The sequence below is a fragment of the Triticum urartu genome, chromosome 1, assembly GCF_003073215.2.
Source record: "Triticum urartu cultivar G1812 chromosome 1, Tu2.1, whole genome shotgun sequence".
Lineage (NCBI taxonomy): Eukaryota > Viridiplantae > Streptophyta > Magnoliopsida > Poales > Poaceae > Triticum > Triticum urartu.
In genome coordinates this window covers 19,139,482-19,154,971 of record NC_053022.1, presented here as the reverse complement: position 1 = coordinate 19,154,971, position 15,490 = coordinate 19,139,482, and the positions used below count along the sequence as shown (strand labels likewise).

The 15,490-nt window shown below is 45.2% G+C and overlaps 1 protein-coding gene across 7 annotated transcripts; it reads left to right on the top strand.

Moving 5' to 3' along the window:
- The first annotated feature begins 10,648 nt into the window (after positions 1-10,648).
- LOC125543599 (proline-rich receptor-like protein kinase PERK7) lies at positions 10,649-14,430 on the top strand. 7 transcript variants are annotated; one of them, XM_048707001.1, is made up of 7 exons: positions 10,665-11,060; positions 11,126-11,381; positions 11,549-11,669; positions 11,897-12,500; positions 12,592-12,742; positions 12,853-13,487; positions 13,587-14,430. In XM_048707001.1, the coding sequence occupies exons 4-7, from the start codon at positions 12,226-12,228 to the stop codon at positions 14,365-14,367; spliced, it is 1,842 nt and encodes a 613-aa protein (XP_048562958.1). In that variant the 5' UTR covers positions 10,665-11,060; positions 11,126-11,381; positions 11,549-11,669; positions 11,897-12,225; the 3' UTR covers positions 14,368-14,430. The 7 variants fall into 7 exon arrangements, with proteins under 7 accessions (XP_048562995.1, XP_048562983.1, XP_048562958.1 ...); XM_048707031.1 differs by having other exon boundaries at positions 10,666-11,381; positions 11,897-12,155; positions 12,252-12,500; XM_048707026.1 differs by having other exon boundaries at positions 10,661-11,381; positions 12,859-13,487.
- The last annotated feature ends 1,060 nt before the right edge of the window (positions 14,431-15,490 follow it).

Sequence of the window (15,490 nt, the reverse complement as noted above, 5' to 3'; positions counted from 1 at the left end):
TCATTGTCATATAACACCTCCTCAAGATCATCATTTTCATCAATGAGACATCACATAGCAAATTGGTCACTAGTCGTAATCACAAGTACTCCTCATCATCAACTCTAACACATTATATCACATAATAAACATATTGTACCTCATAGGACCTACTACATTCTCTTAGGACCTACTATATTCTCTAAGGTAAAATAGCAAAAAACAAGATAACCCCTGACTCTCCATTATGGAGAATGGAGATTATCCTGTCTCCAATTCTTGCCTTTCGCTTAATGTTACTTCCAAGAACCTCCTTGCAAATGTCCAAACATTTTTTCCATTCTTTGATTAGCATGTGTTCACCGGTTTTAGAAATCCGATATGCATAGGTGAGCTCCTTAGATTGACCTGGTTGTATGTTCATAACTGCAAGGCGACCATTCTGATTCATCAGATGAGGCACACAATCCATCGGGATTTTCTGTTGAAAAACATAGTAATAACTTCGTAGTTAGCAATGATGTACTAGTTTTAGAAGTATGCAAAAGATGCACGGATGTCGTAATAGTAAAAAATCTTACCAGGGTATCTCCATAGAAGTTACCGTGGTTCAACACGTCCACTAGTGGCACGTATTCACCATAATTTGGAGGAGTTCGATAATAGGTATTGTAATTCTCAAGAAAAGTACAATAAGCAATCGGATGACTTTTCTCCTTATAAGTTAATTCGGAGCCATCAGTGTAGTGGGTTTTGTCTACCATCTTCTGCACATTCTTTGAAGATTCAAAATAAGCTGTCAATGGAAATAAGCTGTCAACTATTTTGAAATAAACAATATAAATTAGTTAATAACTATGTTTGAGAAACTCACATTGCGGTAGAATCAGAAGCGTATCAACAAGGACCCAAATGTCCATATTGTCTTGCTCGATGTCAGGATTACCAAGATCCATGGTGACAATCATACCCTCATAAAAACCGTACATTTTGCAAAGTGCTTCCCAATTTTGGAAACCAAAATGGGTTACGCTCTGAGAATTGTACCGATTTACTTCAAAATCGATATCATGATGGGTCCTTAGGTGTATTTTCTTTGTTTCAAAATTTTCATGGTCTTCGAAACCCATCCTCTCCAAGACATAGCGTCTTGCATGGCATGGGATAAGCTAGTCGAATTGTAAAAGATGAAAATTAAACGTTGAAATAGTTGAAGTCATGCTTAATTACGAAAAAAACACTTGTCGTTGTTGCGTACCATTTCAACATCGAAGGTCTCCTCGAGCTTAATGCTAAAGCGCCGATCTTCATCCAGCTCAACGAACTTGTCGCACATACCTCGATTGTCGTGGCACCAGCTGCACTCCCCCGGGAGACTGTCGTCGTCCGAGTACGACATTTCCTACGTTCATAATTCAAAGATTAAACTTGTACATATTCTAGCACAAGTCATCCGAGAATTCACGGAAAAATCCGGCATGACCTTTGCTAAAAAAGGACATATCGAGCGCCTGAAATTTGCCGGAACGAAAATTAATCAACACTCCGGCAAAACATAGGCCACTCGGAGGTGTAACCAAAACATGAAATAATTGCTTAAACTAAAAAAAATAACAACAAATATGACATGTTCAACCAGTTCTATTAATTCAACTAGTTCTTACTAAATATAAACTTACTATAAAAAGAAAAAAACTAGTTCTTTCTAAAAATAAAGTAGTTCAACTAGTTATTAATTTACTTACTAAACTAGTTCAACTAAAACTAAACTAGTTCAACTAAAACTAAACTAGTTCTATTAATTCAACTCGTTCTTACTAAATATAAACTTACTATAAATAGAAAGAAATTAGTACATCTACTACTATTAATTAACATCTAACTACTACATCTACTACTAATTAACATCTACTACTGCTAATTATACAACTAGTTTACCATCACTACTACTAATTAATATCCACTACTACTAAAAATCATTATCTATGAACCCTAAATTAACATCTACTACTACTAAAATCATCTACTAACTAAGCAAATAGAGAGGGGGTGGGGGAGGGGTGGGGGGCTTACAGAGGGAGAGACGGTGGCGGGGAGGTGCTCGGCGACGGAGGGGCGGCGAGGGCGGGCTCGGGATCGGGAGGCGGCGGTCCTGGGCGGCAGGCTCGGTCGAGGGCGGCGGCGGTGAGGTCGAGGGCGGCGACAGTGTGGTCGAGAGCGGTGGCGGTGAGGTTGAGGGCGGGCTCGGGCGGCGGCGGTGAGGGCTCGGGTGGCGGCGACAGGAGTAGGGGAAAAGGCCGCGGGGGGGAGGACTTAGCGAAATTTTGAGCCGGGGGGTGGTTAACTCGAACTAGTAGTAGCGCTCATAAGGAAAACGTGCTATAGCTAACTTATCTATAGCGCGTTTTAGTGAAAAATGCTACTGCTAATGAAAGCAGTTATTTCTTTTGTTTATCCCAATATCAGTAACGCTTTGTACTGAAAAAAAGCTATAAGTCTAAGCAATGTAAAAACATCAAAAATATACATTGGTCATCATTGATCTTTTTGTGTAGAATCTAAATAGTCAACATGAATCCTCACTGTACCTGTATAGGTACAGGCGAGGATTCATATTGCAACCACAAATCATACACATATAGTTCAATGAAGACCAAGTGCTCGAGATAGGTTGAGAAGTAACATATTTAAGGTGGTAAACACCTTGTTCGCTTAGCAGTATGGGACTAAACTTAATTAGTTGCGGTGATACTTAGCAGTAGCGAGTGTTGAAGAAAACCGCTGCTACTAAGTTCTTTAGCAGTAGCGCGTCCCTGGGAAGAGCGCTACTACTATATCTAGCCTGGAGGCAACACCGTGGCAATTATAGTAGTAGCGCTCGTTTCACCTAGAGCGCTACTGCTACTTAGATGTTAGTAGCGCTCTTTTCTGAAGCTCGCTACTGCTAATTAGCAGTAGCGCCTGTTTTTAAACCACGCTGCTGCTAAGATTCTGTGTATAAGGTTTTCCCTAGTAGTGTAGGACTAATGTTGAGTCCATGGATTATACGCACTTTTCCCATCCTTCCACCATTGCTAGCCTCTCTAATACCGCGCACTTTTCACCGGTATCATACACCCACCATATACCTTCCTTAAAATAGCCACCATACCTACCTATCATGGCATTTCCATAGCCATTCCGAGATATATTGCCATGCAACTTTCCACCGTCCCGTTTATTATGACACGCTCCATCATTGTCATATTGCTAGCATGATCATGTAGTTGACATCGTATTTGTGGCAAAGCCACCGTTCATAATTCTTTCATACATGTCACTCTTGATTCATTGCATATCCCGGTACACCGCCGGAGGCATTACATAGAGTCATATTTTGTTCTAAGTATCGAGTTGTAATTGTTGAGTTGTAAGAAAAATAAAAGTGTGATGATCATCATTTTAGAGCATTGTCCCAAGTGAGGAAAGGATGATGGAGACTATGATTCCCCCACAAGTCGGGATGAGACTCCGGACGAAAAATAAAAAAAAGGAAAAAAAGAGGCCATAAAAAAGGAGAAAAGGCCCAAATAAAAAAATGAGAGAAAAAGAGAGAAGGGACAATGTTACTATCCTTTTACCACACTTGTGCTTCAAAGTAGCACCATGATCTTCATGATAGAGAGTCTCTCATTTTATCACTTTCATATACTAGTGGGAATCTTTCATTATAGAACTTGGCTTGTATATTCCAATGATGGGCTTCCTCAAAATGCCCTAGGTCTTCGTGAGCAAGCGAGTTGGATGCACACCCACTTAGTTTCTTTTGTTGAGCTTTCATATACTTATAGCTCTAGTGCATCCGTTGCATGGCAATCCCTACTCACTCAAAATGCCCTAGGTCTTCGTGAGCAAGCGAGTTGGATGCACACCCACTTAGTTTCTTTTGTTGAGCTTTCATATACTTATAGCTCTAGTGCATCCGTTGCATGGCAATCCCTACTCACTCACATTGATATCTATTGATGGGCATCTCCATAGCCCGTTGATACGCCTAGTTGATGTGAGACTATCTTCCCCTCTTTTTGTCTTCTCCACAACCACCATTCTATTCCACATATAGTGCTATATCCATGGCTCACGCTCATGTATTGCGTGAAGATTGAAAAAGTTTTAAAAATGTCAAAAGTATGAAACAATTGTTTGGCTTGTCATCGGGGTTGTGCATGATTTAAATACTTTGTGTGGTGAAGATAGAGCATAGCCAGACTATATCTTTTGGGACATGGTTTCACTTTTATATTACTTTTGGGACTAACCTATTAACCGGAGGCCCAGCCCAGAATTGTTGTTTTTTACCTATTTCAGTGTTCCGTAGAAACGGAATATCAAACGGAGTCCAAACGGAATGAAACCTTCGGGAACGTGATTTTCTCAACAAATATGATCCAGGAGACTTGGACCCTCCATCAAGAAAGGAGGGAGGCGGTCACGAGGGTGGAGGGCGCCCCCCCCCTAGGGCGCGCCCCTGCCTCGTGGGCCCCCCTTTGCTCCACCGACGTACTCCTTCCTCCTATATATACCTACGTACCCCCAAACGATCAGATACGGAGCCAAAAACCTAATTCCACCGCCGCAACATTCTGTACCAACGAGATCCCATCTTGGGGCCTGTTCCGGAGCTCCGCCGGAAGGGGAATCCACCACGGAGGGCTTCTACATCATCACCATAGCCCCTCCGATGAAGTGTGAGTAGTTTACCTCAGACCTTCGGGTCCATAGTTAGTAGCTAGATGGCTTCTTCTCTCTTTTTGGGTCTCAATACAATGTTCTCCCCCTCTCTCGTGGAGATCTATTCGATGTAATCTTCTTTTTGCAGTGTGTTTGTTGAGACCGATGAATTGTGGGTTTATGATCAAGATTATCTATGAACAATATTTGAATCTTCTCTGAATTCTTTTATGTATGATTGGTTATCTTTGCAAGTCTCTTTGAATTATCAGTTTGGTTTGGCCTACTAGATTGGTTTTTCTTGCAATGGGAGAAGTGCTTAGCTTTGGGTTCAATCTTGCGGTGTCCTTTCCCAGTGACAGTAGGGGCAGCAAGGCACGTATTGTATTGTTGCCATCAAGGATAACAAGATGGGGTATTTATCATATTGCATGAATTTATTCCTCTACATCATGTCATCTTGCTTAAGGCGTTACTCTGTTTTCTTGAACTTAATACTCTAGATGCATGCTGGATAGCGGTCGATGAGTGGAGTAATAGTAGTAGATGCAGGCAGGAGTCGGTGTACTTGTCTCGGACGTGATGCCTATATACATGATCATACCTAGATATCCTCATAACTATGCTCAATTCTGTCAATTGCTCAACAGTAATTTGTTCACCCACCATAGAATACTTATGCTCTTGAGAGAAGCCACTAGTGAAATCTATGGCCCCCGGGTCTATTCTCATCATATCAATCTCCCAACACTTTATTATTTGTTTTGCTTTTTACTTTACCTTTTATTTTACTTTGCATCTCTATACCAAAAATACCAAAAATATTATCTATCATCTCTATCAGATCTCACTCTCGTAAGTGACCGTGAAGGGATTGACAACCCCTAATCGCGTTGGTTGCGTTGAGCTATTTGTTTTGTGTAGGTACGAGGGACTCGCGCGTAGCCTCCTACTGGATTGATACCTTGGTTCTCAAAAACTGAGGGAAATACTTACTCTACTCTGCTGCATCACCCTTTCCTCTTCAAGGAAATCCAACGCAGTGCTCAAGAGGTAGCAAATTCTCAGAGCAAGATGTCGATACAAAGATGATGATCGAATCAACGTTATTAAGAAGTGCAACTTGGATCACGAAGGTTGTGAGATGTAGTGTCCCCTCTGTCCTCTTACCTCACGTCTTGAATCTCGGGACGATATTCTTATTTAGTGGGGGTGAGTTGTCACAACCCTAGTTCAGTAATGCATTTGGGTTAGATCTGCATGTTGCATCATGTTTAAATTTTATGTAAAGCTGAAATGGGGATTGATCTAACCCTAGCACCAGAAAGAACTCAAATAGGTTCAAATAAAATCTTTTTCAGTGAACCTGAAATGCCCTTCTAAAATGTTCATCATCTTTGCCTTGGTCTAGAACCTCTGACAAAAATGGTGCACATTTTACTAGGACATCATAAGGTCACTACATTAAATCATATGTTAATTGCATTTGGACATTTAAATGCTATAAAATATTTTAAATGTCCAAATAATCGTAAACTAAAATGTTTACTATTGGAAATATTACAAACAGTGGGCATGAGAAGTTTCATGATTTTTGCGTTAGTTTTAGTATTTTTAATAAAGCTCTAAAATTGCAGAAAAATAGAAAAACAGAAACAATTAAGTAAGAGAGAGAGAGAGAGAGAGAAGGCCACTGGGCCACTCACCTGGACCTACCTGGCAGCCCACCTGGCTGGCCCAGCTGGTGGCCTAGCCCACCAGGGCCCATGCCAGTCATCCTCTACCTCTGCCAGTAGGCAGAGGAGGGAGACAGCGCATGCGCACGCCGTGGCGACACGCCACCTCCCTGCCTGCCTGCGTCCCTCGCCACCGTGACGCCTGAACCGCCTCCCCGGCCTCCCCTCGACCCCCTGTACACCGCACTTTTTCCTCTCTTCCTCTCTCTCGCCGTTCCCCACCACAGCCGAGCGTGCTCGCCGCCGCCGACCGTCGTAGCCGTGGCCATCGCCTTCCCCGTGCCTCTCCAACGTGTCCCCATGCTCAGCCCCGACCTCCTCTTCCTCCTCACCGAGCCGCGCGACGCCGGAAGCCCTAAAATGCTGCCAACACCGTCTTCTTCAACCTCGGTCCGCCGAGATCGCCGGCGACCGCATGCCGTCACCAACCCTTCCCCGAGCCCACCGAGCTTCTCTACGTGACCGCTATGAGCCACTGACCTTCCCCCTCCTCTTCTTTTCTTTCCCCGCGCGCCGTAGCGACTGCACCGCGTTCACCCGCACGCGCCGCCGCCCGCGCTCGTCGCCAGTGACGCTCCGGTGACCATTTGGTCCCGGGCATGCGCCCAACGCGCTCCCTGCATCGCTAGAGCCTTCATAGCACCTCGCAGCGCTCATTTGCACACAGCAGCCCCATCCCCGCTTGCACCCGAGCTCCGGCCGCCGCAAACCTCGACGCCGGTGCTGCTCCTGGCCACCCCAGCCTCCGCCACCGCCACCGTTGGATGCGCCACTCCACCCTCTTCCCGTAGCTGCTCCCTGCGCGCCAAAAGAGCCCCTGCAGGTGGATCCCGACGTGCTCCGCCGCGTCCGGCCTCGCCGGCGGCTAAACGTCGGCGGGTTGACCAATTTGACCGGCAGGGTTTGACCCCGTCTGCCCAGGGGTTTGACCCCTCTCTCACACTAACATGCGGGCCCTGCCCGGCTAATTAATCTAGTTTAGGTTTAAACTTAATTAGTTTAACCTAGGTTAGTTCTAATTAAACTAGGTTAGTTTAGTTAGCCACTGACACGCGGGCCCCACTGGTCAGGTTTGACCTGGACCGGCCCTGTTGACCGCTGACATCACAGTGACGTCATGCTGACGCAGTAATTCTTCTAGATTTTAAATAAATCTTAAATGGTTTATTTATTTTAGAAAATGTTATAAACTTCTAAAAATCATATAAAATCAACCGTAACTCAGAATGAAATAAGTTATATATGAAAAATGATCAGAAAAATCCGATCTTTTCATTTGTACTAGTTTCATGCATGTTAGAGCAACGTAACCTTGCTGTTTAGATGAAACATGATAATGCACTTATATGAGTTCATTGTTTAGGCTTGTATTTGAATGGTAGATTCAAATAAGCTTAAACCACCCTGGTTTTAGTTGCATTAGCCCAACACACAGCATATTGACAGGTCATGATCATGCATCATATTTTTGCATTGCATTGATTGTGTTTCCTTCTCTGTTGCCGGTGTTTGTTCCCTCTCAGTAGACGTGGTTCCGACGACGAGATCGATGACACCGATGAAGAACTATACTATCTTCAAAAGTGCCAGGCAAGCAGAACCCCCTTGTTCATTCCGATACAATCCAACTCTCTCGCTCCTGCTCTCTTTTACTGCATTAGGACAACAACGATTCAACTGTTACATGCTGCGGTAGTTGAACCCCTTTCCTCTGCATGACCTGTCATTGCCACAGTAAATAGATGAAACCCACTAGCATGAGTAGGAGTTGTTTGAGCCCTGATGTGCCTACTCATTCATGCGTGTTTGTCATGCTTGCTACTGCTTAGAGCTGAGTCAGGTCTGATTCATCGGGGATGAATTGGAATGTGGTGAACATGTCCTACTGTTGAGAGCTAAGTGTGTGAACACAATTTGGTAAAGGTAGCGGTGAGAGGCCATGTAGGAGTACATGGTGGGTTGTCTCATTGCAGCCGTCCTCAGTAACTGAGTTCTGTGTTTGTGATCCATGAACAGTTACTACCACGCATTGGAATGCTTAAGTGCCCCTCTCGACTTATTAATCAACCTGATCTCTGTCTAGGAGTTGCAACTAGTTTCTGGTGTTTGTAGGTAGTGTTAGTAGTCTACCAAGTGGCACCCGGTACAGGTGGGCTTGGGACAGACTAGGCACGGTGGCACGGTGTACCAAGTGGCACCCGGATGGTGGGCTTGGGAACCCTGCTCACATTGTTTGGGGCCGTGAGCGACACCCTGGCCGGATCTCCTTGCGGATGGAACCCGAATAGGCGATAAACCTGGACTAGAGACTTGTGTGGTTAGTCAGGTCGTGGTCGACTCCCTCGCCAGGCTTCCACTTGAAGGTTGCCGAGATACACGACCTATACATGGTGGTAAGTGGCGAGAGCGTGTGTGAAGAAGTACACCCCTGCAGGGTTAACATCATCTATTCGAATAGCCGTGTCCGCGGTAAAGGACTTCTGGGTTGCCTGTACAGTTCATATACAAGTGAAAGTGGATACTCTAAAATGCGCAAGATAAGCATGAGTGCTATGGATGGCGTTCTCGTAGGGAGATGGGAGCGGATCCATAGTGGTGTATCGATATGGTGAATATGTGGACTCGTGTTCGCCACCTCAAAGAGTTATTTGCAGTCGTAGTTTAGTTTAGCCACTAAGTCTAAGCTGGCTTGCTGTAGTTAAACTCCACCACCCCTTTGTTGATACCGATGCATATGTAGATAGTTTTGATGTAAGTCTTGTTGGGTACATTTGTACTCACGTTTGCTTATTCTATGTTTTGCAGAGAGACTTCAGTCTCGCTAGTAGTTCCGCGTGGACTTCGACGTTTAGCTTGTTACCTCAGATACGATCTTGTATCCTTGGGAGGGTCTTGTGGATAGTCAGGCTTCTCAGCCTTTTTCATTTGTAGTTGTCTGTACTCAAACATGTTCATACTTCCGCTTGTTGCTTGTATACTCTGTATGTTGGGTCATGAGACCCATGTTTGTAATACTTGGCTCCTCGGAGCCTAATGAATAAATACTCTAAGTCGTAGAGTCTTGTTGTGATGCCATGTTGTATTGCACATATCGAGCATATTGTGTGTATGATTTTGAAATGCTTGGTATGTGTGGGATCCGACAACCTAGTTGTCTATCCTTGGTAGCCTCTCTTATGGGGAAATGTAGTCTAGTGCTTCCACTGAGCCATGGTAGTCTGCTACAGCCCGGTTTACCGGAGTCCTGCTAGCCCAGTTACTACTGCTCCGGAACACTTAGACTGACCGTCATGTGTCTCACTTCGTTCCTGTGTCTGTTCCTTCAGGGAAATGTCACGCGATGACTTCCGGAGTCCTGCTAGCCTGCTACAGCCCGGGTTCCCGGAGTCCTGTCAGCCCAGTTGCTACAGCCCGGATTCACACGCTGATGACCGACACGTTCGATGCTAGGTCATGTATGCCTGTCCCCGTAAGTTAGCGCCACTTTGGGTTCACGACTAGTCATGTCGGCCCGGGTTCTTTGTTATATGGATGCTAGCGACACTATCATATACGTGAGCCAAAAGACGCAAACGGTCCCGGGCCAGGTAAGGTGGCACCCGTGGGAATACCGTGCGTGAGGCCGCAAAGTGATATGATGTGTTACATGCTAAATCGGTGTGACTTAGGATCGGGGTCCTGACACCGGTGTTGCCTTTCCCTCTCCAGGTCTCGTGTTGGCAGCTTCAGTGAGGCGGCGAGAGTTGTCTGGTAACCGTGGTAGCACAAGCTGGTGGATGGCTAATGGGGTGATGCATTTCGAAGTGCCTGGGATGGGTCTGGCAAATTATGAGAGGTGATGGAGGTTTATGGCTCCAGCTGCTTGAGGCGGAATATCTACAAGGAGAACCCTTGCTGTCTTGTTCTCGCTCCACTGCCTCCCAGTTCTGGAGGTCCATCCAAGCTATTAAAGACGAGATCTAGCTGGGTGCTACCTTCTCAGTTGCCAATGGGAATAGCACCTAGTTCTGTTCCTCCGCCTTCGGCCACTCACGCGCTGGACCTGCCGACGATCATCAGCCGGCAGCGCCCGTCCAAGGTCGACTGCTTGTGTTCCGACGAGAGGAACGGGCGAGGGCGGATGAGTGAAAGAATCAGATCCTGAGGGGCGAACAAAAAAACACGAAGGACTCCTAGTGGCTGCCCGTGAACTCGTTTCTGCGCTGACGTGGACGTCGCGGCAGAAGTTGCAGGACTGTACTGACATCGTATTTGCAAGTTGTAGGAGTTTGATGAGAGTGACCGTTTTGGTCCTTGCCAGCTGAGTTCGGGACGGCTGATGCATTTTACTGTACTCAGGAAACACCATCCACGGGCGTTGTCATCATCGGGAGAAATTGCATACTCCTACCAGTAGATCGTCGGGGAGAGCTGCCCCCTCCTCTCACCCAGACCGGAGCACGACGGAAGCACGGACATCTGCACCACGCGCCGCGGTCCGCACCACCACTCGCACCAGCCACGGGGCAGGAAGGGCCCAGATCTGGCCGGCCCCGCCCGCCGCCGCCGCCGCACACCCACCGGAAGTAGTACGACAGAGGGGCGTCGCCTCCAACCTCCACCACAACGCGCCGCAGCCCGCGCGTCATTCTCGTGGTAACTCATCTTCCCGTGTGTTGTCCCTGCTCGAATCTCCCAATCCCCTTACCATATATCGCCAGACGAGTCAGGTCAACCAGTCCTGCCCTGTCCTTGCTTGCATCATCCCCATCCCGATCTGCACCTCGTCTCCACAACTATGGCGGAGGCGGCGAGGACCGACGCCAACGACGTGCGTGCAGCGGCTGACCGGGTCAGCTTACTCCCCTCTCCTCCCCCATCACCATCTGAGGAGGTCGCATCAACCGAGTCAACGCCGCGTTCTGCTTCCGCACCGAGCACTTCTGCTCCAGCAACGGCGCCATCCTTCTTCCCCAGGTTGATTTCTCTTCCTACAGTATTGTTTTGGATCTGATCTGCACCTGCAAGCTCGGTTACTCTGTTCTTAGAGGTGCACACAGTTAAATCGCTCTTGAAAATAACCGTCCTAGATGTTAAGATGTAGACATGTAATTAATTTCTATCAATGTTCTTCTTTCTATCAGGAAGATCGACCATGCAAGTGCGCTGCCAAGGAAATTCTCCTACGATCTGTTAAAGGAAATTACGGATGGTTTCTCCGAGGAGCGCTTACTCGGTAGCGGCGGATATGGAAGAGTTTACAAGGTACTCCCTCCGTTCCTGAATACAAGTCTTTTTAGAGATTTCAATATGAACTACATACGGAGGTATATAGACGTATTTCAGAGTGTAGATTCACTCATTTTGCTTCGTATGTAGTCCATATTGAAATCTCTAAAAAGATTTATATTTAAGAACGGAGGGACTACATTGCATGAGCACACAATTTCATCTGCCGTGCTGCTCAGCTTCATGGGTACGCTTTTAAACAGGGATTTCTCAAAGATGGGGAAGAAATTGCCGTGAAGTTGCTCTATGAGATGCCTACACTTGATGATGTGCAGTTTATGAGGGAGTTTAACAATCTGACGAGTCTTCAACACGTTAATATTGTGCGGTTAGTCGGCTATTGCCATGAAACTCGGCCAGAGTGCGCAGAGTACGAAGGAAGAACGGTTGTTGCTGACAGGATACACAGGGCGCTCTGTTTCGACTATGCCCACAATGGGAGCCTTCACGATCATATTTCTGGTATGATATCGTGATGCTCTACGTATAATTTTTTTTTCAAACATCCTCCAATTGTATTTGTTAATATGTTATGGATTTATTCTTATGCAACAAAAGAATACTCTTTGTCGCGACAAATGAATTTAATGGACGTGATTGGCGCACACGTTATGGAATAATTAAGGGGATTTGCAATGGTTTGAAATACCTGCATCAGGACCTAAATTCTCCTATATATCATCTGGATCTAAAACCAGCCAATGTATTGCTGGATAAGAATATGTTACCAAAGATAGCTGATTTTGGCCTGTCAAGGCTGTTTGGAGAAGAACAAACAAAAATCACAAATACTTCATTCGGAACGCGGTAAGCTTAATTATTAACTCTGCGTGTCAATTGAGTATGGAATTCTCTTTGCATTAGACACATATTATAATATGTATAATGTGGCATGCAGCGGTTATTTACCACCAGAATACATAGAGCAGAAAGTAATCTCAAACAAGTTCGACATATACAGCTTGGGTGTTGTTATCATAAAGGTAATGGCTGGACCTGAGGGCCACTCCAAATGTGCTACCATGTCTTCCAAGGAATTCGTTGAACTTGTAAGAAAGCGATGCCTCCTTTTATTAGTTGTACATGTTAGCTATATGTTAGTAATACTTTGACCTGTTTAGTATTACTACCCTTCCTTTATATTCTCTGTTGTTGGTAGGTACAGGGAAATTGGAGGGCTAGGTTAGAAGCACCCCCAATCCATGAGCCAGGGCTAGAGGCATATTGTGTACAAGTAAAGACGTGCATTGAAATAGCCTTAAAGTGTGTGCAGGCAGATCGGCGCAAAAGGCCGAGTATAAATGATATCATTGATAAGATGAATCAGACAGAGAATATGATTCGATTATGGTCCCTCAACGTATATTCAAAGAGGCCATATTTTGCTCCTGATATATCCGGCCTTACGAGATTCGAGTACAATGATTTGGCCGTCATGACAGACGGATTCTCCAAACATCTTGGATTGGGTGCCTTTGGCATGGTATATAAAGGGAGCTACAAAGACTTGAATGGCTATCAACAAGTGGCTGTGAAGGAAATAAAGAATACTACTGAAGGAGAAGTTCATGACTTTATCGCTGAACTCCAGAGAATTGGTCGAATGAGGCTACACACAAATCTAATTGAGCTGAAAGGCTGGTGCTGCAGAAGAAACACATGGAACTTGGTTGATTTTATTTCTTGTTGTAGGCAACAAAGGGTTCAATTCTTTCTTGTCTTTGAATTTGTTCCTAATGCCAACCTAGAGGACCACCTACACGACAGGAAGAAAATTCTACCATGGCAAAAGAGGTATTGTGTAGTACATGCTACGTACACAGTTATTTGGAATTTTGATCGGTTGATATGTATGTCTCGACATTTCACTTTACTCCTTACATTATTTCACAGGTATCAAATAATTAAGGGCATAGGGTCTGCACTTCATCATCTTCACCACCAATGCAATAGAGCCGTCTTGCATGGAGATATCAAGCCAAGCAGTGTACTACTGGATTTTGATTTCAACGCCAAGCTCGGTGTCGGGCTATCTAGGACAGCCAGTAAAAACAATAGAATACTAGTGGCGACTGATACTGGGACAGAGGGCAACATGGACCCACGTAAGTCCGACATCTACAGCTTTGGAATTGTTCTACTAGAGATAGCATGCACAGGCAAGTCTAGAGAGCAAGTATGGGAGCTGTATAGAGAGGAACCCGAGGTGATGGAGTATGCCGCTGACCGCAGATTAGGTGGCATCTTTGACAAGTCGCAGATGAAGCGTGTGATTGTCCTGGGCCTCAGGTGCTCTCACCCAAATGGGAGACACCGTCCTTTCATGTCAGATGCAATGAAATTCTTGGAGGATGGCATAGAGTTGCCTCCTATATTGGAAATAGAGGAACAACGAGATTCAAGATTCTTGGGCATTTATTCGGCTGAGTTTTCTCATATAGTCATCGACGTCGAGCACGTAGAGGACGGCATAGAGTTGCATACTATATTGGAAATAGAGGAACAAGAAGGTTCAAGATTCCTGGGCATTGAGTCCGCTAATTTTTCTAATATAAACACTGCCATCGATCCAGAAGAGGCGATTGTTGGGATAGGAGGAAGCAGCAGCTGGCTTAAAGGTGTAAGGTGGAGGTGGGAAAGGAGGTTAAGGATGCTGTCTGTTCATGATTTATAGTCGTGTAACTAGAAGAACATGGCAGAGACATTTTTAGCCGTTATCGTTTATTTTTCTCTGTTTTGTTATGCTTGTTGAGCTGCATCAGGGTTATGAACTAAGCGCTAGCCCCGTTTTGCTTTCTCTCCAAACAGAACTAAGGGTTACTGTGTTCTGTGAGTAATTGTCATACCGTGACGGCAGATGTCTTGTAAAACTCTACTTCCCTCTTATTTAATAGATGAGGCAAATCTTTTTGCTTCCGTTTCAAAAAAAACATTTCCTAGCTGTCAAAAAAGAGAATTTGCATGCTTCAGAAAAAATATGCGACACTTTTTTCTTTCAAAATATGCGACACTTGGCTGTTGTGTCCCGTCACACAAAGCACTGTCGTGCAACCGACATACACAGCTGGGGAATGGTTGTCCGCAACAGTACATCGCCGCCAAACCACCAGCATGCTGCATGCATCACAGATTCTGCCAGGGCACGACGATGTACAATACGAACCAGCACTGCTGCTGCACCACGTGAACCACATTAACCAGTTCTGTTTGGAGAGAAAGCAAAACGGGGCTAGTGCTTAGTCCATAAGCAAAGCATGCCAGGTTCTTCTAGTTTAAGGATGGCAATTTTACCCACAGGTATGGGTACCTGCATGGGCAGGGTATGGGCACACTTTTATATCCAAGGGTAGTACTCATACCTTACCTGTTAAGTCATGGGTAGGGTATGGGTATAGCCTTGTACCCGTGGGTATACCATGCCCTGTCTGTTTGTAAACTGATGTTAAATTGTCATGAATTAGTCATGTGACTCATCTACTCCTATTGACTTAAGAGTATGTTGTGATTTCTAAATATTGATATTGGTCATTTACTCATCTACATGTCATTGAGCTGAGATAATTGATTTTTTTTGTCAAATGTGCTATCAGTGAGCGTAGAATTGTGTATGTTCTAGCTGCTGGGTACCCAATGGTTATGGGTAGCCATCGGGTATGGGTATGGGTAAAGTTTCATACCCATGGGTACGGGTATGGGTAGAATTTTATACCCACTACCTATACGGGTATGCGTAGAATTTTATACCCACTACCTATACGGGTATGGGTATGGTATTGCTCTATCCTGCCCATACCCTA

Coding starts and splice junctions, on each gene's coding strand:
- LOC125543599 (XM_048707001.1), top strand. CDS start 12,226: ATGGATTTATTCTTATGCAACAAAAGAATACTCTTTGTCGCGACAAAT. Junction 12,501..12,591: donor AATACTTCATTCGGAACGCG/GTAAGCTTAATT, acceptor TGTGGCATGCAG/CGGTTATTTACCACCAGAAT. Junction 13,488..13,586: donor ATTCTACCATGGCAAAAGAG/GTATTGTGTAGT, acceptor ATTATTTCACAG/GTATCAAATAATTAAGGGCA.